The following is a 25,530-nucleotide window of genomic DNA, read 5'->3' on the forward strand; positions in this document are numbered from 1 at the left end:
AGTCTTTTATGGGTGATGTACATGCTTGGTGGGGGAAGGGATAAGAATTAAAGTGTGGTGAAGAGAGAAGAGAGTGAATTCAGTCATAGCTTCCTCTCTGCAATGAAGCTATGTGTTTCCCAAATTAATAGAGACATTATTTAGTTAATATGTGAATAAGACAAAGCCTACTTTGTGATGTCATTTTCTTAATAATTTTCTCTGTGTTTTTAGAATCTGAACTTTTTGCTATAGAACTAATTCAGTTAAACTTTCTAACAGACTTGAAGGAAGGGCCGTTATGATACAGAAAGTTGTATGTCAACTAAGTAGCCCTCTGAAAGAGTACAGCGGCCTCAACGAAACATACTCTCTCACATTGGTTTCACTCCTTAAAGGTAATCTCACACCACACCAATCAATATTTTGCTGCCCATTTTACCATATAAACCAGTGGATGTTACAGATATAGTTTACCATATAGGCCTGATTAATTGAAGAAAAATATAGCTTCTTATTGCTGACATTATGAGGTTAGAAATAGCATCCTATGCTAATCTGCAATGCCAAGAAATGAAGATGGTTTAAATCAGATCTCATGACTAATGCATGAGATCCAAAGTTCTTTTATTCCTGGCTATTTTAGAAAACTGGGGTGTATTTTTACCCTAAAAACTAATTCTATAAGATTTATTGAGATAATACAAAGTGCCTTATTATTAATAGCTCACAATCAAGATTTTGTACTACTGATGATCAGAGAAATCCTGTTTCTCCATTTAAATTTCTTAAAAAATTATGTATATGCAATTAAGTCCCGGCTCAAGGATATTATATTTGACCCTTAGTTTTTGTTTTGTTTTTGATATTCAATATCTGGAAAGATAAAGGAAAGTTTAGATTGCTTTCTGTGGTAGTTATTCCATTTTAATTGTACTCACTGTGCATTTGCTTAAGCAGAAAGAAATATATCTAGCAATAAGGTAAGCCTGTTATTTTTGCTTGTTTTTGTTTTGGTCATGACAAACTGTGAAATGCTGTGTTTTTCCTATAGTTCTAGTCCATGAAATCTGCAATCTTTCCACTTGATTTACGAAGGACCCTTAATTACTGCTGTCATTAGCACCTAGTGTTCAAAACAGTCTGTTAAAATGTACTGTTAGTCTCACCTCCAAGTCCCTGCTTGCTTTACTTAAATTTTTTCCAAGGGTAAGTAAAACAATAATTGCCTTAGTAACAACAATCACGTACAGTGAATTAAATAAAATTCCTAGTTTTTTGGTGTCTATTTCTTTTTGTTCAGAATTCGGCATCCGTGTGTTAAGACTGGCTTAGAGTTTGAGCAAGTGTCCATAAGCAGGGTTATTACTAGCAAAGACATTACCTGGGTTCTAAAAACGATTCACTCATTTGTCTTTTTCTTTCCACATGGGTAGGGATGAGAGACAACTGCTGTGAAGCTTCAATGTTTCTGCCTGGTCATGCACAGTTCTGCAATATAATGCATAAATGTATAACAACAACTTGGGCTTGCATGATGCCTCCTTGGAATAAGGAAATCTAGCTAGGCGCGTCCACGCGGCCATCTTCGCGGGCGCGCGGGCGCGTACACACACACACACACACACACACACACACACACACACACGCTTGCGCGCACACACGCTCTCTGACACAGACACGCACAGACACAGGCGCGCGCGCACACACACACACACACACACACACATGCACAGGTCAAAAGTTGATTCATTCCCGAGATCCCCCAGAATCTTTTCTTTTTCTCTTTTCTGGCAGCTCGGCTTCCTGTCAGGGTAGTAGTGAGGTTGGGGGCGTGGAGGGGCGGGGAGGGCGAGGCGAGGGAGGCGGGAGCCGGGTGCGGGTGCGTGCCGCGCCCGCTCCTGCCGGGTGAAAGTCCGGGCCGGGTTTTGCGCCGGGTCCCCCGGCTTGTCTCACGGCCTCCAGCCGCCGCCGCTGCCGTGTTTACTGAGCTCGCGCGTCCTGATATCACTCCGCTGGCATGGAGGAGGAGGAGGAGGTGGAGGAGCGAGAGGAGGAGGAGGAGGCGGCGGCGGCGGTGGCGGCGGCGGCGGCGGCGGCGGCGGCGAGCAGTTGATCATTGTGATGGTGGCAGGAGCAGCGGCGGCAGCGGCAGCCCAGCCGAGCGTTAGGGGCTGCTCTCCGCGCGGCGTTTTGCAAAGGACTTCACCGATCTACTTTTGCAGTCGCCTCGGACTGTCCATGTGTTTACTTCCCCCAGCCCGAGGATTCGATATCTAGGTTCCTGTGAAATGCAACTGAGCAGCCAAAGTACTTTGAGAACACGGGGCGGCATAAACACCAAAACTTTTTTGTGGAAGGAAAATGCAATAAGCAAGCTTGCCGTTTTCCGATGCGGTGTGGAGTGAGTGTGTGTCGCGCGTGTCCGCACTGGAGGCATATGCTTGTGTGTGTACATGGGGTGTATTTTTCGGTACGTAGGGAGAAAATGCTTGCCAACCACCGGAAATCTCCTGGAATTTATTAGAAAATAATGGATTATAAAAAGAAGGCAGGAGAGGAGCGGATCTCCCCTTGAGTTGCAACCCGATTTGCTGCTGGCTCAGTTTGTTGTGATTCTTTTTGTTGATAGGTGTCTGATGGTATTCTGATAACACCCCCCCCTTTTTCCCTTCGAGCTTTACAGTTTAAAAAAAGGAAACAAAAAACCCACCCCAAAATCTCTCCCCCCTTTTTTTTTTCGCCCCGTCGGGATCGCTGTTTCCATCCATGTGCTTGCGTCTCCCCCGCGTTCCACTTAAACTATTTTAATTCTTGGACCCAAGGAGGAGGCTGATAGGGGGGTGGATAAAAAAAAGTTCTTCCAAAATAGTGTGCCCGGGGAGCAGGATGGGGGATTTCGCAGCCCCCGCTGCTGCCGCGAATGGCAGTAGTATTTGCATCAACAGTAGCCTGAACAGCAGCCTCGGCGGGGCCGGGATCGGTGTGAATAATACTCCCAATAGTACTCCCGCTGCTCCGAGTAGCAATCACCCCGCTGCCGGCTGCGGCGGCGGCGGCTCCGGGGGCCCCGGCGGCGGCTCAGCGGCCGTCCCCAAGCACAGCACCGTGGTGGAGCGGCTCCGCCAGCGCATCGAGGGCTGCCGGCGGCACCACGTCAACTGCGAGAACAGGTATCAGCAGGCTCAGGTGGAGCAGCTGGAGCTGGAGCGCCGGGACACCGTGAGCCTCTACCAGCGGACTCTGGAGCAGAGGGCCAAGAAATCGGGCGCCGGCACGGGCAAGCAGCAGCACCAGAGCAAACCCCAGCAAGATGCGGAGGCTGCCTCGGCGGAGCAGAGGAACCACACGCTGATCATGGTGAGGGCGCACTGGCAGCAGGCGTGGGGCGCGCGCGTGGGGGGGGGCGTGGAGCTTCTTACATGGGGGGAACGGGTGTCTGATTTAGACGGTGGCGAGATGGGCTGAAACCGAAGGGTTAACATTAACTTTTCTGAGGGAAAAGCTGCCGTCGTCGCTACCTGTTAATCTGTCAGGGTTGTCAGATTTGGGGAAGAGGGGGCGAGAGGGGAGAAGCCAGTCACGACTGCGAGGGGCGGAGGGAGCCTGGGGGAGCGTCGGAGTGAGGCACTGGAAAAGTTTCCCCCCCTCCCTTTCTCAGATATGGATTTGAGAGTGAACCCAGAGTTGAAACCTCGCTCCTCCTCTTCACGACTCCCCACCCCACCCCTCGCCGTGCAGCTTCGCCTTCCCAGACCCGTCCCCCTTCACCCACCCCTCTCAGCACATCCGCCGGGTGCAGGGAGAAATTGATGCTGTCGCAGATTCTGGGCGGGCACCAGGCCCTTAACCCCTGGAGGGAGGTGGGGGGAAGGGAGAGGCTCTCGCCTCCTCTCCCTAGCTCACCCCCTTTGGGCTGAGAAAGTCTTAGAGTTTTGTGAATGAACTTTGAAGTGAGTGAGAAGCGGGCTAGGGTGGCTGCGCGCGCGCGCGTTCCTCGGTGCGCGCGCGGATGCGGGGCGCGGGTGCGCGCTCTCGCCGCTGGAGCCCCGAGGCTGGTCCGGCAGGTGGAGCGGCGGGGAGGGTACGGGGTGGGGGTGCGAGGAGGGGAAGCCACCCGGCGCGTGTAGTAGGGAAGAGCTACACCCCCGGCGCGCGCCCAGGGTCCAGACCACGCAACCCTGTTGGGGATTCTTCCTCCTTCTCCTCTTAAACTTGCTTGCCCCGAGCCTGCTTCAACCTTCACCCCGCTCCCCACCAACTTCCCAAGCCGGTCTAATAAGCCCGGAGGAGTGGAAGGTAGCAGTCAGGCGAAAGAGGCTTAAATGGCTGGGTGGGTGGGTTCGAGGTAGATGAGCAGCCAATGGCTTAACTTCTCGGAGAGGAAGGGGCAGTTCCCACCCCCTAACCCTGAGGGTAGAATCCTTTCTCTTATCTCCTCTCTCCGGTTCTTTTGCTTTCCTTTCTGGGGTCGGGGAGGGGTGGGGGGAGGCCGGAAGCTTGGGAAAGGTGTCTGCGGCCCCTTCCCCCACCGCGCCGCCGGGCTTAGGGCTGCGCGAGTGTGCCGGGTGGGCCGGGCGGTGGGAATACAGGAGCGCTGCACGGCGCGCGGGCTCCCGTTCCCTTTGCAGGCTGCCCCTCGATCGGCGGCGCAGGGCCCGGCGCGGGCGGCCCCCTCAGTATATGCGGTTTATAAATCGCGCACACCAGGAGTCTGGTAGTCCTCGGCGCCGCGGGTGGTGCGGGTGCCGCCGCGGGCTTTCGCCCCGCACTCCGGCCGGCACTCCGTGACAAAGAGCCGGCGAGGGGGATGGGGAGAGGAGAGGCCGCAGCGCTCGCTCCCCACCCTCTCCACCTCCCCCCACCCCGCACGTGAAGAGGAACAATTTGTTTATCTTGGGCTTCAAGAATCCTTCCCTCCTCCTAGTTCTCCGAGGCCGCCCAGCCCCTCCTTCTCCCCACCCTCCTCGGCGTGATCCTGCCCAGTCCCGCCGGCTGCACCTTCCCTCCTCCCCCTCCTCTTCCTCCTCCCACATCCCTCCAGCCCGCCTTCTCCTCCCTCTTGGTGCGCGGCCGTGGGGGAGGGAGCGGGAGGCGCTTTGTCCGCCTGGCGGCCCCGCTCTACCTCAGAGGCCGCCCGGCTGGGAGGGGCACTGCGCCCCGCGGCCCTGCCCCCTCCACCCGGGCAGCCCGAGCCCCGCGCGCCCCACACTCTCCAGCTCCGGATCCTGTCCCGAGCGCGCAAAGAAGAGGCGGACTCTGTTTTAAGGAAGAGCGTCTGTCACCGAAGTCGGGGAGGGAGGTTCTGGCTTTACAAACAGGAAGCCGAAAGCCACGGACACACTGTAGCTTTTCTGATTGTACCCGGGGTGGGGGGTGGGGGGGCCAGAGCTGCTTCTCGACTGTAGCTCGCGTGCCCTTCTCCTACCTATTTCTCCCAGTCCGCGTGCTTTCCCTCTCCCCGCCCCCCTCGCGCCCTTCCGCAGATCGGGAGACTCACTTTGTGAACCTAAGACGAAGTAGAATTTGAAAGGCACTGAGAATTTCATGCCTGCCAGCTCCACGCCCTCTTTTCATGTGTTTGTACACCCCACACGCACGAATTGCGTAAAAATAGGCTTTTTTTTTTTTTTTTTTTTTTTTTTTTTCCGTGAGGCTCCAAAATCTCAGCACCACGCAATTTATCCCGACCTTTGGGGATGGAGGACTGTGGTGGCGTTACCTCGCCAGCTGGGCAACGCTGGAACAAAAGCCAGTGCCCTTCCCGGTGCCCAGTCGCTTTTGATCGTTGGAGAGAGCAGTAGAGTTAGCAGCCAGAAAGTTTTCGTGTTTGGAGTAGGTTTTCTCCAGGGTGCCCTATGGGCCTTCGGTGGGGGAGAGGGAGGACTCGTGGTGTGCGCCCCAGGTTATAATACACCTGCAGGTGGAAGGAAATCAAAGATCCTGGCATTACCTGTAAGGAGGTCGCGAGCTCAAGCCAGAGCTTACTTTTGAAAATGCAAAGACAATGCTTACTTGAATGGAGGAGACATAAGCTGTAAATGTCATAGTGAATCTCACCTTAGCAAGTTAACAACAGACTTGAAAAATGATTGCCTGAAAAATAGCATTTGTCTGTCAATTTTGTGACAATAATTTAGCCCATTGATTAAATTGAGGTAAATGCCAAGGCTATGTACAGAACAGTATATTCTAGCTTCAGCTGTGTTTCACATATACATCTCCCATTGATATCAGTGGGAAGTATGTGTGATGAGTGTAATGAAAATAAACAGACTTAATTCTTAAGCAAAGAGTTGCATGTAAATTCTATGTACCACGAAAAGGAAAGAAAATAACATCATTCTTGATAAGCTATTTTTTCTTTAAAAATAATTAGTTTAAAAATTCACACTGTCCCTTGAAAGAGTACTTTAACGTAGTCTATGTATGAGATAAAATCTTGGAAGCAGAGGTTTCAAAAAATATGTTGATCTTCATTTTCTTGAATTAGCTGCTGGATTATAGTGGGGCTCTGGTGAAGGCACAGAATAATTACATTTCGTTCTCAGATTGGGCTATCTGGGAAATCCCAAAGAAAAGCAATAATCAAGCAGAGCCAAATAATAATAATGGTGATGCTAAAAATAAAGATGAGTAGGATTCTTTTCTGTTTTATTGCTATTGTTTACCTTCTTAGGGCCAATATGTCTGAAGTACTAAATATTGATTAGTTCTCTTTCTGCCTGGTTTGGGTTAAGAAGGCAGTCTCATCAGTTCTTTACCTCTTTAGATTTTTCTTATACATTTATAAGCATAGTCATGAATAACAAAAAACAAGCAAACAAAAGGCAGTGTGGGTGAGGTGAAATAGAAATCTTCCTTGGTTCCAAGCTGCTGGAAGGAGCCTAGGTTTTGTGTGGATTCCTAATAGCACTGCCTGTTAGGAGAGCAGGGAGCTGGAAAAGGCCTTGGTTTGAAGCTACAGTATCTCAGGTAAAATGTAATTTCTGGACATGTAGTCAGTCGAATGATCATCACCCATTCCCCCCAACACTTGCACTTCATTTATATACACTTGCCCTCAAGGAGTTGTTGGTGAGAGCTGTTCATTTCACCTATTAGAGAGTCTCAGTTGAAAAGTTTCCTTTTCTTCAAATAGTTTTAATTATTTGTGGAAACAAGAGACCTTGTTCATTCTCTGTACTTGGAACTGAAGGCCTGGTTAAAATTCCAAGGTAAACTCCAACTGACATAAATTCATTTTCAGAGAGGAGCACATTGACTTGACAGAGGTTTAATCATTCAGGCACTTCAAAAAGCATGACCATGCAGTCTTCAGAATTTCAAAATGGTAGTAGCCTTACTTGACCTGGTTCAGTCCGGTGTTTTCATGACCTTTTCACTCTGTTAGTGCCAATATAACTTTCAAAGTGTGTTTAATTTATACAGAGTTTACAGACCGCATAAATCTGTGTGCTTCTTGCTCTGAGAGTTTATCACATAAAATTCAGTTGATAATAAACTTAATACTACTGAGTATTGGAGAAAAGAGCAACCCATCCAAAATTTTCTCATCTGTTTCTGGAACAGATCCAGGAAATGTAAACATACTAGTCCAGTGCTAAACCTCCTTATAAATGAATCTGGTTTCCTATTTCTTATCCTGTTGAAGGTAAATTACTGGCTCTGTATCCAGGTTTTTTGGCAGGCTTGTAATGTCAGACCATGTCTAAGTCTTTCACAGGAATCTTTTCATTGGCCTACCCTGTTCTACCATCCTGGGTGATAGGATTGACAGTTGATTCTTGAAAAGCTTTCCATAACCCACACAGGGTGTGCCTTAAGTTTGTGAAAAACTTTCTGGAATTTAATTTCTCTGTGTTTCACAAGTGTTGTCTTTTAATTCTTACGAAGCATTTTTTTTTTTTTTTAAAGCTCCAGCACGTATTTAGTTATATTATTTATGTTCTTTGGTTGTGGTGCATTTTATTTAGTACCGGGCAGCTAGAGATCAGAAAAGTAGAAGCACATTTAGTTAATTATTAATCATAATCTACGAAATGCTCTTCGGGGTGAGTTCCTTCCCAAGCAAAGTGAGTTTTCAGGCAGGTGCTGTATATGATACTTTCCATCCTGAGTCATTAGAATTATAAGGGCAAGTTTTAGAACCTTTGTAGCTTGGTGCTACCTGGTTTGAGGAAAATAAGCAGTCCAGGTATATGGTTTACTGACATTTCTGTAAGAAGAAAGATGAGAATTTTAAACATTAAAATAGAGTTATATAGAAACATTTTATAAATATCTGAGACCAATAGCCAACAATTATTAGAGAGGTTTCCTGACAGAGCTCTTCCATTGGTTGACATGGTGGGAGAGTGTCTCTCCCTCTTTCTCATCTTAGTGCTACTGCCATTCAAGGAATCCAGTATAATAAACCCTTTTGCACATCACATAGTAATTCTTGGACACATTTGAAGTACTTATATGTTATTTAATAGCATGGAATTTTATTTGTGATTAATGCTCTGTGTTTGTTAGTTAACAGTTTCGTACTGTGTTCTTGAGTTTAGGATGGCTAAATTCTGTCATCTTTTCCACATTACTCATTATAGAGAACTGGGAAATCAACCAGACATCAAAATCTCATAACAAGGAACATACTTAAAACTCAATCCCATGATTTTTATAATCTCTGCCTTTTAACTTTCCCAAATAGCTTTGCATTTTTTCACTCTATTAATCAGAGGCTGTTTATCCAGTTTTCAGAGCCCGTAGCTGCTTGCTTTGTTTTTCTTCCCCTCCTGCTGCCAACCTTTTGGTCTTTTCACTGACCTTTAGCACCTTTACCAAAGAGTGGGAAGAAGCAATAAGACGAGAAATTTAATTTCAGTGCTTCCTCCTCTCATAACTAATGAAACTACTGGGGAAGATGCCAGTTATTTTGGATTAATTATGGATTTGATTTTGTATACCATTTACTCGTTAGCACAAATAATGTTGAACAGGCTGAATTTTAAAATTTCAGTTGATTCGTTCAGCAGTATTGCTTCAGAGTTCATAGTGCTTCGTAGAGGTTAAAATGCTAAATCACACTCTTGCATCCAAGAATGGGTATATACATTGTAGGTTTTTCAGTTTTATTCTAGCTAGGTTTAAGGGGGATAACCAGTTTTTGTTTGTTTGTTTTTTAATCAGCACTAGGCTTGATGCCAGTAAATTCTCAACAGCTTTGGGCAGAGTTATGTCCCCTTCTCATGACATTTTAAGTAAAATAATATGCTTTACTTTCCTCTTGTTTCAAACTAAGTTGACATTGGTTTCTGTTATTATTATTTTTTTTTAACAAAGCTGATTTACAGGTGACTGCTCCAAAGTTAGAGGATCCCCCCAATTAAATTTCATTAAAAACACAGTATGCTTGGAGTGCCTGGGTGGCTCAGGGGTTAAGCCTCTGCCTTCAGCTCAGATCATGGTCTTGAGGTCCTGGGATGGAGCCTGCAAGCCCACATCACTGCATTGGGGCTCTCTGCTCTGTAGGGAGAGAGAGAGAGCTCTCTGCTCTGCTTTAAATAAGGCCCGCTTCCCCCTTTCTCTCTGCCTGCTTCTCTGCCTACTTGTGATCTCTCTCTCTGTGTCAAATAAATAAATAAAATCTTAAAACAAAAAATAGAGCATGCTTTTCAGACAGACACATTCCAAAAATTCATTATTCATGTTTGTGTGTTGGAAATGTAGCTTCTGGAAAATCAACTATCATGGAGAACTGGTTAATTCTCCTAACTTTAAAACAAAGCAAAACAAAACACGCTTGTTTAAACCTAGGGAAACTTAAAGAACTAAACAAATAGGGTTGGATAAAATTAGAGAATGGAGTTGAGAGCTTGCTGTATGATAAATACTTAGAGATCATAGTTTCATTTAATGGATCGGAGAAGGGGCACACCTTTTCCCGCTCCTTAAGTGTACCTGGCTGTTCCATCTGTTATACCATTGAGGAGATTTTCAGTTGTGGATAAGAAACTCCATTTGGAAAAGAAGCACAGCATTCCCTTAGGGCCACATGCACACATGCATAGAGAAAGGAAATTACTGCTGTGGTTCAGGTTTTTTAAGGCAAGCTGTGCGTAGTATTCTTGGGGGAATTTAATAAAAATCTCCAAAGGCTTGTAGTACTTCCACTGACAAAAGGAAAGTGATTCCTTAAGAATAATTTAGACACTTCTTTTTAATTACATTGGACCTCCCATCGGTTGGAATGACCTTTATGCTAAAGTAGAATCTTTTAAAATACAAATAACTATAACGTGTATCCTCCTTAGCAATGAATGGCTTAACCACTGTAGAAAACCGGAGTGAAATCTTAAGTTTTTTAACCAACAACCTCCAGAATTTGCTTTCTAATTCTGTACATCTCTACCCTGTTGGGTAGAATCCGGTTGTGTAATGTTTCATGTTGTGGACCCTTCAGGCCTCAGCCATCTCCACGATTATTCGCACATGTGAAGACGTTACTAGGAGACATGGCTGTATACCTCTTCTCCCCGCTCACAACGTCTTTCGACACCTCCAGAAAACTGATTCTTACATAGAGGCTCCTTCCCCTGCAAAGGAAAAGCTGAAGTGCTGTGAGTCTGTTTGTGCGGATTCAACCTGGGTTGTAACCCTGACTCAAAAGGATTGCGCAGCTCTAAAAGACAAGCTTTCCCAGTGCCCTTTATTCTCACAGTGGTTGGTTATTTTTCTTTCTTTGATTGTTTGTTAGATGCTGAAAGCAGCTCCGTGACTGAGAGTGAATCTAAAGGGTCTGGTACCCAGGAAAGGGCTTTAAGGGACTAGCATTAAGGTAGGAGAGGCAAAAGGGGAGGAAGATTTTTGGAGGCATCACCTGGAAGGGATGGCAAGAGGGAGAAACAAGAGAGATGATCGGTTTTGCTTATTGGTGGTAAGCAGACAGTGTCCTGGTGTCTTGGGAGCTTACAGAGGTAAAGTGTGCTTCGAGTAGTCTCTTCTGAACCTTCAGACCCTACGAAAAGTCAAATATATGTGTTTTCAAGAGCTAAAGCAATAGTGTTTGTGTATGGAAGAAGTCATGTTCCTAAATATTTTCATGCTTTCTTAAATGATTACTCCCCACGGGATGGAGGTACTACTTACAGGATTCCTTTAAATCATTGATTTTCAGGCAGTGGAGATTTTGCTCCCTTCCTCTCCCCAGGAACATTTGGCAATGTCGGGAGACATTTTTGGTTGTCACACTGGAGGGATGCTACTGCTGTCCAGTGGCTAGAAGCCAGCAATAAAGCTGAATATCTTAGAGTGTGCCCACAGTACCTGGTCCGAAATATCAGTGTTGCTGCTGTTGAGAAGCCTGCTTTAAATAAGGAGCTCCCCTAGGGTGTTGAAAATACACTGTGTGGCTTTACTCACAGCTTTTCAAAAACACTCTTATGACTTAAGGAGTGGAGAAAGGAGGAGGTACGGCAGAGGGTACCTTGGAAGGAGTTAAAGGACCACTGTCCCACATGTCTGCCCTGGCCATGTGACCATCTGACTTCTTACTTTGTGGCAGAAAGGGAACAGTAGTTACTTGTTTTTACCTCACTTAGTGATTGTTAGGCCCGAATGAATGACGATATATATATATATATATATATCCCAAAGACTTTATGGCACTACACCAATGCTAGGCCTATTTTTATGAGTGACTTGCATGTCACTTAATTGTTTGCCTTCTGCCCAAGTGCAGACTTAAAGTTGAGTGGTTGGAGGCTCGTTTTACTCACGCATAAGCCAACATCTAATGACTAGGTACTGGGCAACAGCTGCATCTTGGACACGATTTCTGGGCACTGGGGATACTGTGGTGTAGGGGGCATCCTTGCTCTCACTGGACGCACGCTGCAGGCCATGGTTTCCTGGTTCGGATTAGCTGTATGAAATGGTTCTGTGGTTTTATGAGAACACGTTAATGGAAGTCATTAATAAACTAACGTTTAGGAAAATCCTAGAGCCCTAAATGCTTTGTATCTTCTTGCAAGCTGTCTGTGGCTATGATTTTCGTGCATTGTTTTCTATAAATTTATTTCATTATTTTTCAAATGAAATCTCTTTGTAGGAGGAGAGGATTCGTTGGTATTGTGGGGAGTAAGATTAAGGTCGTTGAAAATGAGGCAGGTGATCATCTTTCTTTCCTTTTTTTTTTTTTTTTTTTTGACTAGGTGACACTTGTAGCACCATGATCACGGCTTGACTTAAAGCTTTTGAGGAAATTAGACAAAGAAGAGAACATTTAGAATGAAGTAGGCAGGAAGGTTCAAGGACGTGGAACCATGTCATATGAAAAACAGTTGGAAGACCTGGTGGTGTTTAGTCTGATTTAGAGAGTATAATTGCTTTCTTAAAATATTTGAAGGGCTGTCAAGTGAAGAAAGGATTAGATGTGCTCTTTACGGCCTCAGGGGGATACAGTTAGGATCAGTGGTTGGTGGTTATTAGGAGTCAGGTTTGGTTTAATATTTAAAAAAAAACAATTATATGAAAATTAAACCTGTTCAAAGATGAAATGAGCTGTCTTGATGAGTGAAAATGTTCCAGCAAAAGTTGTTTAGTTGGCTAAGTGTTGGAGAAGGGGTTAGGGCATCGTTTTTTGTTTGTTTTGTTTTTTAAGATTTATTTATTTATTTGAGAGAGAGAGATAACATGCACGAGCGCGTGGTAGAGGAACAGAGGGAGAGAGAGAGAATCTTAAGCAGACTCTGTGATGTGCGTGGAGCCCGATGTACGGCTGCATCTCATGACCCTGAGATCATGACCAGAGCTGAAACTAAGAGTCAGGCACTTAACCAACTGCACCACCCAGGCGCCCCATGACATCTTTTTTTAAATCATAAAACATTTAAACACTATAGAAATAAAATGTCAGTTACTGAGGATAGAGATGTCTCTTTCTTTATCTTCATATCAGAAAAAGACCTACTGTACATAGGAAGAACTCAAAATATTTGTTGAATAAATTGCTAAATGAAAGTAGTTTTAAGAAGTGACTTAATTCTTCTCCTTTATGTTACCCCCTTCTCAGAAGTTGCCACGGTTTATAATATCTCTTTCCAGACCTTCTTCTGTTCAGTTACATATATACTATATATTGTACCTCATCACATGGTAGCTTTTTTCTACACAAATGGAATCATACATATGGTTCTGAGATTGACTTTTTCCACGTAATATATTTTGGAGACCTGTCCAAGTCATTAAATGTAGATCCTCAATTCATTCTTTTTAACTGTTATATAGCATTCCATAATACAGATGTTCCATAATTTATTAAATGATCCTCTGTCGATAGACACTCTTGTAGTTCCTAAATTTCTGCCAATTAAACATTACAGCAATGAACATCCTTATTCATATATTCCTTATACATATGTGAGCATTTCTATAGCACAGATTTGGGTTTCTTGCTATATACGTAATATGTATAAACAGAAAAGTTTGACCAAAAAAAAATCTCTTAATCTAATATGGTTTAATATAGTACCTGAATCTTATTATAACCCAATTTAGAGCAAATGATAATTGCGTTTCCTTAAAAATACAGCTTCAAAAAAAAATGTCAATTCTAGTAACTGGTGTTGGTCTTTGCAGTCTAGGGTGAACTTTGTTGGTTTTTAAAGGTTGTGTATTTGGCAACGTGTCTTATAGGAATGACTTTCCTTCTTTTCATCTGGTCCTAAAAAGCAAGTTAGTAGGAGTCTAGTTAACCGGTACCTGCTCATGCTGTGAAAGTGGGAAATTCACTTTCTTGAACGAGACCATAGTTCTCTTTACCTTTCCCGAGCTTTGTGTTTCACAGACCTGTGTGGCTTTACTTGGAAAATGTGTTTCAGTTGGTGCTATGCTCCTTGGGGAGGCAGTGGGGGCAGGTTTGAGGGGTCATAAAAATCTCAGGTCTGTGAGTTGCCACTTCCTACAGGTTAAATTACCCTGACTAATCCAGTCATCTGTGTAACATGGTAATAACCACCTGCTGACCTGGCCAACTGTAGAAAATGCATCAAAATGGACTTGCCTCGGCAGTCACCTTAGAGCGTCTGTTTAGATAGTGAGAAGTCCTATCAGTTTTCGTTATACACGTGTGCTGCAATGGTCTGAACCTGCCCTTGATTGGAGCTCTTGGTCATTTTGATTTACCTCTGGCATAGTGGCTGCCCTGCGCCGGCAGCCTAATAACGAGAGTCTGTGTTTTCATAGAGCAGGAGCTGTTTGGCTCCGGAATCGGGGTTCTCTGCTGCAACGTTATTCTGCCTTCACTTGCCTGAAGTGTTCTTTCTTGAAAAGGTTGTGCGAACAGCTGGATTTTTATAAAATAACCACGCTCTGCCAAGGAACGGTCCTTACCTACTTGACTTTCCTTTAGGTTATAGGATCAGTTTGAACAGGAGCTAGAATTAAGATACGTGGTGTCTCGCAGGGGGCTGGTCCTGGCCTGGCCCTGCTATTTGATCATGAGGATTCCTGCTTTGCTGCTATCCCCTGGCCTCATATACCTCAGCCTGTGTGTCCCTCCTTTTTTCCCTTTCTTTCTTTCTTTCTTTCTTTCTTCCTTCCTTCCTTCCTTCCTTCCTTCCTTTCTTTTTTTTTTTTTAATCATCACTTCATGTTTCAACCTTTGTCACAGGGCATAGGACCTGGAAGCTTGTGCAGGATGTAGATGGCAATTACTTGAACCACAGAAATAAATCCAGGGTAGGAATGTAAGTGACTGGGGATCTAAACTTTATGTCATTCTCTACCTAGGGACTCTGATCCACTAGGCATTCAGTTTCAGGTTTGACGTACATGTTGATTAGCAGCAGTCATTTTCTACCATTAAGCTGAGCCACCTGCCACCTTGGTGAGGAAACCACCCCCCCCCACCCCCCCACAAAACCTGTGGCCAGACAAGTTAATGTAGCCATGTGCTGGATGCAGGATTTGGAGGAAAGGGGCTTCAGCCTAAAGACCCATAGATAGCTTCTGTTTCAACAGCTTAAATCGCATGAGTTAGCCATGTATGCAATATATGAATCTTGCTCCCAATCTTCTAACCAGGCCCTCCAATATGAGAAACTTACGAGTTCCTTAATGTTGCTGCTCTGGTCAGTCAATAAAATTTCAACCTTTCACTTTTGCTGCTGACAGTCAAGTTTAGTTTTGCTAGTCTTCTGTCCCTCTGAGGAGTGTCATCCTACTTTTTTCATGTTTGCTTCTGAATATTCCTGGATCTGTTTCTTTCATTTCTAGTACTAGAATGTTTTCTTTCAGGAATGAAGTTCACTTATGCACAAGGTGAACAAACCTTGCATTTGCACAAGGTATAACATTTACCTTTATTTGATATAGACAGGTAAATGGTTATGTTTTGAATATTGGTTATGTTCTTAGCTATCTAATTATATTATTAGATAAAACCTCTTTTCCAAAGGCTGTTGAGATCATACCTATGGCGTAATAAACTTCTAATTTCTAGTTCCTCTGGAAAGCATTTTCTTATTTCCGGTTGAAATGGTCAAGAGATTATTTGTAATAGGAAAGAAATGACTACAGTCAAGTCTTACCTTACTGTGGAGTTTTTTTTTTTTTTTTAACATATCTTACAAAAAGAATGTCAGACCTTTTGAGTTTTATTTGTTATTTAAAGAGAGTTCAATAACTCTCTTTGTGATTTACGATGTAAATTCATAAATAGGAGTGTCGGGGGGTCAACGTTCACATTAATGTGAAGAAAGTTGACATGTCAGAACTCAGCAAAATTTTCTGGATGCTAAGGAAAGGAAAAGAGATAAAACTCTTGTAATAGCTTATTCTTGGGTTTTAACTTCAGCATGTGTAAGTGATAATAATGCCAGAGTTCCCAGCGGGATGACACATAACATTCCCTTTGCCTCTTCCCATCTTCTGTTCTGGGCTCCCATTGTCCCAGTTCTAATCCACTGTGGTATTTCAGTCCATCCTCTCTCCCTGCGTCCCTCCTGTCCCTCCTGTCCCTCCCGTCCCTTCATCCCAGAGAAGAGTGTGCAGCTACAGCAATGGGTGCCTTTGCAAAGCAGGCAGGTGGTGTTTATCTTTAATCACTTAAGGTATTTCCTCACAGTGGAGTGTGCACGTGGGCACCTTGTGGATTGCAACATTCCCCTGCCACTTACATCCTGCCCTGGCCCTTTCCTGGGAGGTTCTCATGTTTGGTAAACAGAGGTGGTTTATATAAAGAAGCAACTTTCTCAGTTTAGATGTTGTGCCTAAATGGTTGAAAGCGCATTTTGCAGTTTAACTAGGAATTCCTAAACGGTTTGCAGCTGCTCTTTGATTCTTAAAAACACGTTCATTTTCTTCAGTGAAGTATGGAAATGATGATTTTAGATTTGGATTTAGCGCTGCTGAATGCTCAGAATTTATTGAAGGAATATTTGAAGAACTTGTTTGTTACCACAGTAAATAGCCATACTCAGAAAGTATTTTTGGCAGGTTGTGGTTGTTATGTGCCGGAGGGAAACACGTCTGGAGCCCACACTGAACTGGGAACACGTAGTGATAACGTTGAGGTGACCAAGTAGGATAAACTGTGGTTTGAGGATGGGGGATGTCTGGCACTAAGCTATTGAAATTCAAATGGGCTGTTGCTTTTTCAGTGTTTGATCCTGTTTTTAGGTTGTAAGGATTGATATGAATCATTCAGGAGCCTTTTATTAACTTTAAGTTGTGGTCTCAGATTGGAATTGGAACACTCAGAAATACAGAACAGTAGTGTCAAGTAAGGGTGCTTAATGACACTGTGTGCTTGTGAGAATTGTGTCTTGTGCCTTTGTTCCCTTCCTTGAGGCACAGGTGGTCTGTGGTACTGGTTTGGTAGACTTCATGTTTATCTGTGGTCTGGAATGTCAGAGGATTGCAAACCTGAGAATTTTGCTTCCCTCTTTATCCTAAAGGGGTGGTGTGGGAGTTTCTGGTATTGGCTCAGGGGGTGGGGACAACCATATATGGGAGAGGAAGGGGGGATTAGCTGGCTTCGGTTTTTCCATCCAGGCCTTCTAATGCCATTCTCTTTACTTTATTAACGAAGAGTGGATACTTTGAATAATTATTTATGTCTGTCTTTTTCTTCACAGTGTAATGCACACTTCACTTGTTTCTTCAACTTTTCGTAATATATGTGTTTATGATACACTGAAGAGCCATAAATTTGAAGAGAGAGATAATTAGCTTTGACAGACTTACAAAAATGAGACTGTAAGAGGAAGAAACAAGAGGGGTGCTTCAGAAAAGGATTCCATTTCTGGGCTTAAGGGAAATTATCCAGATAAGAAATTCTGCATTGTTAAAATTCACAACCATTTGGGTGGCACAGGTTAGAGGAAGAAATGAGTTATTTTGTGGTTTTTAAAAATTTAAATAATTTTTCATAGTTTAAATAAATCTTTTTTTAATCCTGAAAATAGAGTTTTTAAATGGAGAAAATAATAAAGTAATAAAATGTGAGGAAGAAACAGCAGCTCAGTCAGTGGTGTTAAAATTTCACGTGGTTTGCACACCCTTTACCTTTAATCTCTTTCTTAGCGTGAGTGTGGATTGTTTTTGAGGAACCTTTGTTTAATAGCTATATTACCTTAAAGAATAGTTTTCCTTTCACTTTGGTGGCTCATGTATTCAGGGAAGCCTTCAAGAAACATGGCTCATTTAACATTAACTTGACTTCATAGTCCATTCTGCCCCTCCCAATTTGGGGATCCTTTGTAAAGGTGACAATTAAGTTGTCTCAGTGTCTATATGGAAGCTTAACCATGGGTTGGATTAAGTTATTCCTACTATTGTACATTATTTTCTGTTTTCTGGATTAAAAAGAAGACTTGAAGACAGAGTGTGAGAGACTAACACGGAAAGGGAGGAGGGGAAAATTCATGTCATCTGAGGTGAGGAAGACTCCAATAGTGCCATTATTTCAAGGGCTCTTCTTCCCTGGGCCAGATCAGGCGCTCTTCCACAATAGAGGCCATGATGATACTGGGGGTAAAAGGATATCTATCCTGAATGTTCTTAGATATATTCGCTTAATGCTCGTAGGAGAGAGAAAAGGCTTTTTAGGGAAGGTCCACTGAGAAAGAAAAGGTTTAGACAGTTCACTGTCAAGTCTACAAGATGAGTTATGTTTGGTTACTGTCAGCTCTCAGCAGCAGGGTCTCTAAGCATTGATCAGGGTCTTGCTTGATGGAAGGCTCCAAGGGAAAGAATGGGGAGAGCTGAAAGGTTTGGATTTCCCTATAAATTGAACCCAGTGTCACCGGGAATCACAGTGAGGAGCTCCTTTAAAATGTCCAGCTTTTCCGCTCTCCACACTCAGGAGCTGCTCCTGCTTCCCCCACCCCCTCCATTCCTAAGTCTTTTGTTCCATGAATAAATATTATGTGGTTTGGTGCTCATTACTCTTTGATATGAAAAAAGGCAATTCATTAGGTTGAAGGAGGAGGGGGAGGGAGACACCATTTTTCACCCAGTGCATCAGGAGCGGTTACACTGATTTGAATTCCCAGAAAAGTAATAAAACAGTGAAAATAATGATAAAACAGCTCATGGGCCGACAGCTGTGCGGCACCCGGGAACACTGAAGACAGACCCCAGTGTTGCAGCAGGACAATATTGCAGAACATATGGTGCCATTGCAAGCCAGTTGTTGAACTCGGTGGCCGCCTTTTGTTTGGGCGACTCTCCCAACATTGGATCTGTGGTAGCTCTTCAGAAACTTCTAGTCTCGTTGGCAGGAGGGCGCTTGGCACCACGCCAGGCTTACTGTACGGTGGCTGACTCAGGCCATGCGGAAAAGCTCATGCTTGGAGAGCATTCACGCCTCCTTACTTTGGTCACTAATCAAATCATTTGTTCAGCCGGTATAAATTAGGATCTTTTTCCATAGCGGCCCAGTGGCTATGTTACAAAAGGAAAATTTTATACAGGAATGCCAATTAATTTTAGAGGCATTGATTCACTGGTGTGCGGTGCTTCGTGTGAGAGTGAAAATTGTTGTGTTTTGTTTTAGTGCTTTTCAGATGCACTTTGCATCTTACCTCTTCATTCTTCAGGCTAGACTAGCAAAAGCCAGAAAGTATGTTAGGGCCCGTGTGACTGCTAGAAAGGAGAGAGAGTACCCGTCTATCTAGTTTTTACAAGACAGTGCTAAAATAGGCCCTTTGCTTAGCATGGGTCTATTTTTTAAATGTGTGAAGCTGGCATGTGTGTGTGCATAAAAAGACTAATTAACTCCACTTTCCTCTGGAGGGGTCTCCGTGGCTGCCCTGTGACTGAGCTCTACGTTGACCACAGTAGCACCATCATCGCGAATCCTTTATGACTCAACCTCTGTGTGGTCATGGTCATCCATTCTGGCTTCTTTGCTCTTGACTCTGAAGTGCAAGGAAAGATCCAGAAGGGCTCCACAGTCCTGGGAGAGTGGTTCCTGCAAACATAGCAGAAGGCGATTCTCAGAGAGAATCACACTCCATGAGGAAGGGCTGTAGCCCGTGCTATTGTGCTCCGTGCATGAGAATATTTTTATTTCAGGAGCTAAAAGGAGGAAACTGATGGTGTTGATCCTCTGTTTGAAGAGCACCAAATGTCACTATATTCTTGGTCTCTAGGGGACCTTTTTATTTATTTATTTTTTTGGTAGGACACCCTTAGGTAAGTGTTCTGTTGTTGGGATGAGTAAATTTCTTTTTCTCATGAGCAAATGTCATTACAAGGCCAAATCTACTGGGAAAATATACATATGTATGTATATGTATTTTTATTTCTGTGATGTTCTACTAATCACTAATCAGACATTATATTTTAACACTGGGGCCCTGCTGGGGGAACGGATATTTTTTCAGGCCTTGGTTTTACATTTTGATCCCTGGCCTTGGAAAAAAAATGTTTTTAAGTGGAGGCGAATGGTTGGGTTACCAATCTGCTGTAGGTGCATCTGTACTTTTGCTGGAGACTTCAGGGGTTGGGAGAGTTCCTGCCTGTGCCCTGGGTGTGATTCAGAGCATCCAGAGGAAGGATGAGGGCCTTGTTTTCTGTTTGACTTTCTGGGTTGGCTGTAGGAGCAACCTCACTGCGTGACCATCCTTTCAACCTTCCCTTGATGGCGTGTTTACAAAAATCAGTCAGGGGAGAAGCGTTTCTGTTTTTACTTTCCCGGAGTTTCCTGAGTGAGAGGAACAATATTTACCTTCTCTTCCTTTAAGAAATGGAAGCAGAAAGATAATGACTGAAAAAGATCTACTTTTGATGCTTTCTCATATCCTTTCCCTGAGCACTAGGGACCAGCTACAGTCGCTCCTGGAGGCTTTACTACAGACTGTCACAACCTGCCCTGAGGGAAGGCAGGTACTGAGGATGGAAGGAATGGTTGAGAATCGGAAAGAGAGCTAGGAGGGAGAGCTGGAGAGAGGGGAAAGGTGAGGGGGAGAAATGAGACCTTCATTCCTGGGTATTCAGAATGGGTGAAAGTTTGCATAGATGAATAGCCCTGTTTCTATTAGCTTTGTAAATATCTTTATAGCTATTTTATTTTTGCATCATAATATTAGATATTCTAATTATGCAGCATGTTTCTGGGAGAAGTGGGGTAACTGTGAGACCCAGCTCACTTAAGAGGTCACCAGATAAGGAGGGGACAGAGCAAAAGCAGGAACAGACTCTTGCATACGTATGTTCTACCTTGGGTAACAGCTCTCTCAGTTGGATAAAGAACCATAAATCTGAAAATCCAGCTGTGTTGTTACGCAAACTATTAGAAAATATGATCTTCGGGGGTTATGGGGACAGTTCAATTAAAAAAAAACCTTGCCCCCTAATGTGATTCATATTATAATTATTTAATACCAAAAGGACTCTTCTAATTGAATTTTAGGGTGCTTCATTTACATTCTAGCTGGCGAGAGTTAGAAATACTATCACTTTGTGGTCCTCTAATCGCTGTCCCAAACATTCACAAAATGCCCTGTGATTCAATTATAAGTATCTTCTGGGGACCATGTAATTATATACTGTCTAGTTATCATTTTAAAGCACCAGGGGGCGGGGAGCCAATCAGGTAGCTTCAGTGGCTGGTGGTTCATAACCCTGGAACTGATAGCCCAAAGTGCTTTGGGTAACATCACAAATTTTATAAGGGGGATGGTAACTGGCCAAGTTTTAGGGGCAGGAAGGGGTAAGTTACACACATAGGATTTTGAAGTAAAATGCTCGTTGATACAATAGTGTGAAATAACTGGCAGACAGATTTGTTGAGAGTAAATGAAATAGGGAAGTCTAAAGATGGAGACCAGGGGCCCTTTGGCTCACAGTGAGAGAAAGGAGGAGGGCACTACTGTGTATGTGAAGTCATGTCTTCGTGAAAATAAACTTAAATAAAGAACAATGCGAGAGAATATGCCACTGACAGGAAATAATTACTAGATGTGGATACCTCGTCATCTTTGAATGAAAGAATGGAGAATAAATGTTTTCACGGATGCTTGTGCAAAATCTGGAGTCTTTATCCTGCTCCTCCCAGGGGCACCCTGGAGCATTTACTTGCAGACTTCGCCTTCTTCCAGAGCCCTTTAAAGTGGTAGCCAGCTCTCAACAGCAATTGCTTCTGAGTGGTGTTCAAACAACCCTGACGTGAGTCCCTTGGTATATCATTATCTAGTCTCATATTTAACCTTTTTCTAATAGCCTCCCCAAAGTCCAGAGTTTTCAGCAAGTGCCAGAGGAAGTTATAAAAGGTGTTTTTCCCTCTCTTGACTGCACAGCTGTGAGAGGCATAGTTATCTGGAAGTCGTCTTTGTTTTTCCTTTTTTTGTCCGACCCGACGAGAGACCAGGTAGACGTGAAAGCAAAGAGCCTTGTTGAGATAGGCCAGGCTTTGTGGCAAGTGTCAATACGTTAATAAGAACTTCTCTCTTTTCAGTTTTTGCTGAGCTTCCTGCTTGATGAAGTCTATTCTTCAAGGAAAGAGGGGCAAGGGAGTACAGACATTCACAGAGTGTGTGCCTCTCCTCCCATTCTCCATTCCTAAGCTTGTTATTAAGGAAGCACGCGTGCCAGTGAGAGCTGTGGACAGGCCTGAGAAGAACGGCGATGGTTCTATTGGTGTAGGCCCCCCTGTAGCACCTGCTGCTGGTGTTTCTAAATAGTGAGAGGGAAGGTTCTACCACTTTTCTTGGAGATGGCTCGTGGAAAGTTCATTCTGACTCTCCTTCCTGTTGTTACCTACTGAGGCATCTTTGTGGTTCTGCACAAATTCTGAGCAGCCTTCTGCCTTGGTACCAAATCCTTTTTGAGCAGAAGCAGCTTGTGGTTCTGTGACAGAAGTAAAGGCCTCCCCTCGAGGGATCTGCTCCCTTTAATCCCTTTCATGGGGAATCCCCTTCTTCCCCTGATCTGGTGCTGTACACAAGTGAATACTCCAGCCTCTGATTTGAGGGGGAGGCCAGCTGCTTTGGGGGTCTGCCCCATTTCTCTCCCACCCTGTTCTGTAGGCTTTCCAGGCTAAATCAATGCCAGGCCAGTGACTTTCTCTGGGTGGCTGTATAATCTGTGTTTCACAAGCAGACATTCTGATTATATATACGCCAACAGTCATTTCTGTCTCTGGGTCTCAACCGCATGGTTAGGTTGCAGGTTGGTCTAATTCAAAGGACATTATATTGGAAACCAGGAAATGAAGATGGGTCAGGCTTTGCCACAACAAACTGTGTGACCTTAAACAAGTCACTTAATCTCTTAGGGCCACAGAGCTCACATTTGATTCAATTGATCTGTAAGGACACTTTACAGTAGGAAGGAAACATTTATGAAATGCCAATTTTTTTTTAAAGATTTTATTTATTTATTTGACAGAGATCGCAAGTAGGCAGAGAGGCAGGCAGAGAGAGTGGAGGAAGCAGGCTCCCTGCTGAGCAGAGATCCTGATGTGGGGCTCGATCCCACAACCCTGGGATCATGACCTGAGCCGAAGGCAGAGGCTTTAACCCACTGAGCCACCCGGGCGCCTCTGAAATGCCAATTTTTAATAACTTTGGGTAGTCATGCTGGTACTACCATAAGTCCTAGGAATAGCTGCTTCCTTCTTTCTGGCCATCTAGAGGCCTCCATCTCCAGAAACAAAAAAGAACTTGGCCCTCACGGGAAATGACTGGAGGGTTTTGTCTAGGAGATCATAGTTTATAAATTTAATCTGTATATGCACGTGCCCTGCTTGAAAATACCATATGTAAAATTAGGCAAGTCAGCCAGACATGAAGGGATGTTTCCTGACTCTGCCAGTCACTTTTGTGTGGAACCCCGGGCCTCTCCTTCCCTCGCCATGCTCTCCAGGCTCATGGATGATGAAACAGTTGTCTCAAGTTGCCTGATGGGTGAGTGGCCAAGGCTGCGTGGTGAGCTCCTTGAAAGCAAAGATTGGGATTGACTGATAAGAGGAACTCAAAAAGTGTTTCTTGCATGGACCCGAACTGTAATATTGGCTGACTCTCTCAACATGTCTTTATTAATTATGGCATTACTCCTGAATTTCAGAGCTAGCATCTTCAATGTGGCTAGAAAACCCAACTTTTCTTCTTGGTGGTTAGAGCCACGTTTATTTTTCTGTTGCCATATCTCCATCTGCTGAGCAATAGTGAGACCAAGGCATAGTTTTTCATACCCTTTCTTAATGATTTGTCAGTAAAACCCTTCCTTCGAGAAGGCCAAATAATATCCCATGGGTTTTAATCAGTTTTAAAAATCACACAAACTTCAGTTTATAGGCCTTTGTAAAAAGTATGTGTAAGTGACCCTCAAAAATATTTTTTAGACTCTCAATTTCTTACTAGTAGACTAACTCCACATAATATGACACTACTTTTAGTTGAAATTTCTTTTTTTGGAAATATGTGCTTGATTATATAAATTTGCGAGGATGAGCAAGGGGGTCAGTTTATAGGACTCATGATATACGTGCAAATGATATGGACATAGTTTGTAAATATAGGTACTGTTTCTTCAGTTCTGAGAATGTTTAGCTTTCTGGTAGGTCTACTGACACATTTTCCAAGTAAAGAATTTTATAAATTGGGATGCTGAGATTATCTCATGAAAGCAGGATAAATAACCAAAAACTTTTCAGATGTAATACACTATCTAGCGTATTCTTATATATTTAGCCATTTTTTTCTGTCCCCTGTGTCCTCCCCCTTTGGGCAAGCATGTTTTCTCTTTCATTCTCTCGAAATAGTTTTGACAAGCATATGGAAAGACAGAAGAAGGCCTCAGATTTAAGTCAACTTCGGGTTGTTTTGCTAACAACTTATGTTCTTTTATGACTCCGAGGTGAAAGATAAAAGTCGTTCCAATCAAATTAAAGGACTAGCCAACTGAACTTGGTTGTGTTTAATGTTTGCTGTTGGCCTGGGGACTACCCAGGGGTTCTGTTGCTGGGATGTACTGATGCACTTTTGTCTCCTGCCACAATTAACCAAGCCAAACCCCAAAACAACAAAAACAACCTACCCGCTTGGCTTTACGTTTGCAGATAAAAGATTTTTTCTAAGTGAACGTTTTTCTCCCTTGTGTCTGTGCTTTACCTAACACCTGCTTGGACTTCTTACTGATGTCGTGTCTTCCCCTGTAGATTTTCTAGAATGGGTAACACGTATTCAGGTGTTTCCTTTGTAGATGACCACTCAGGCTTTGGCTCCTTTGGTTGCCGTGCCGGTTGGGCCTCAGCCTGAAAATTCCTCCTGTTCTCCTCTTCCTTTCTAATTGTTTTAGCTCTTCTGCAGACAAAGACCCAGCCTGTCTTTCCAGAGGGCCAGGGGAAATTATTAAGAAGGATAAATCTACCCTTTCTTTTGCCTTCACCTTTTGAAAAATGTGTGCTGCCGTCAAAATCAGTTTTACCTGAATTTGATGAAAAATAGCTTTCTCATTCAGAGAAAGAAGGTGTGTGTCAGAGTTGGGGTGTTATGTGTTTATTTTTAATTTTATTTTATTTTTAAGACTTCATTTATTTGAGAGCGTGAGAGCATTAGTAGGTGGGAGGGGCAGAAGGAGAGGGAGAAGCACACTCCCCACTGAGCAAGAAGCCTGACTTGGGGCTCGATCCTGAGACCCTGGGATTGGACCTGAGCCAAAGGCAGACCTGAGCCACCCAGGTGCCCCGGGGTGTACGTGTTTAGAAATTTGCCTGAATTTTGGTTTTACCTCAGAGTGGGATGTGTATGCTTCTAAGGGGTTCCTTTAAAAGGCATCTTTGTGGCTTCCAGAATTTGCCATGGCCTGGAAGGGGGCTCCTATGATCCTATCCATATAAAAAGTAGCAGTAGTAACATCTCACATTTCCCGAGTGCCAGACCCTGTTTTAAATGCTTTATGTGTTATCAGCTCTTTCAATTTCCATAGCCATCCTATGAGGCTGTTGTAATTATTGTTTCCATTTAAAAGATGAGGCTACTGAGTCCCAGAGAGTTTTGATTACATGCCAAGGTTAATGAGTGGTAGAACAGGGACTCAAACCCAGACAATATT

The 25,530-nt window shown here is 43.8% G+C and overlaps 1 protein-coding gene across 2 annotated transcripts in view; it reads left to right on the forward strand.

Moving 5' to 3' along the window:
- The first annotated feature begins 2,063 nt into the window (after window positions 1-2,063).
- Window positions 2,064-25,530, forward strand: part of MAML3 (mastermind like transcriptional coactivator 3) — a 400,512-nt gene continuing 377,045 nt past the window's right edge. The window contains exon 1 of one of the 2 annotated variants that reach the window (XM_032857312.1): window positions 2,064-3,339. In XM_032857312.1, coding sequence (XP_032713203.1) covers window positions 2,869-3,339 — 471 coding nt within the window. In that variant the 5' untranslated portion in view covers window positions 2,064-2,868. The remainder of the gene's footprint in view (window positions 3,340-25,530) is intronic. The other variant, XM_032857303.1, reaches the window with a different exon arrangement.

Source organism: Lontra canadensis, unplaced genomic scaffold (genome assembly GCF_010015895.1).
Source record: "Lontra canadensis isolate GAN:19392208 unplaced genomic scaffold, GSC_riverotter_1.0 scaffold1, whole genome shotgun sequence".
NCBI lineage: Eukaryota > Metazoa > Chordata > Mammalia > Carnivora > Mustelidae > Lontra > Lontra canadensis.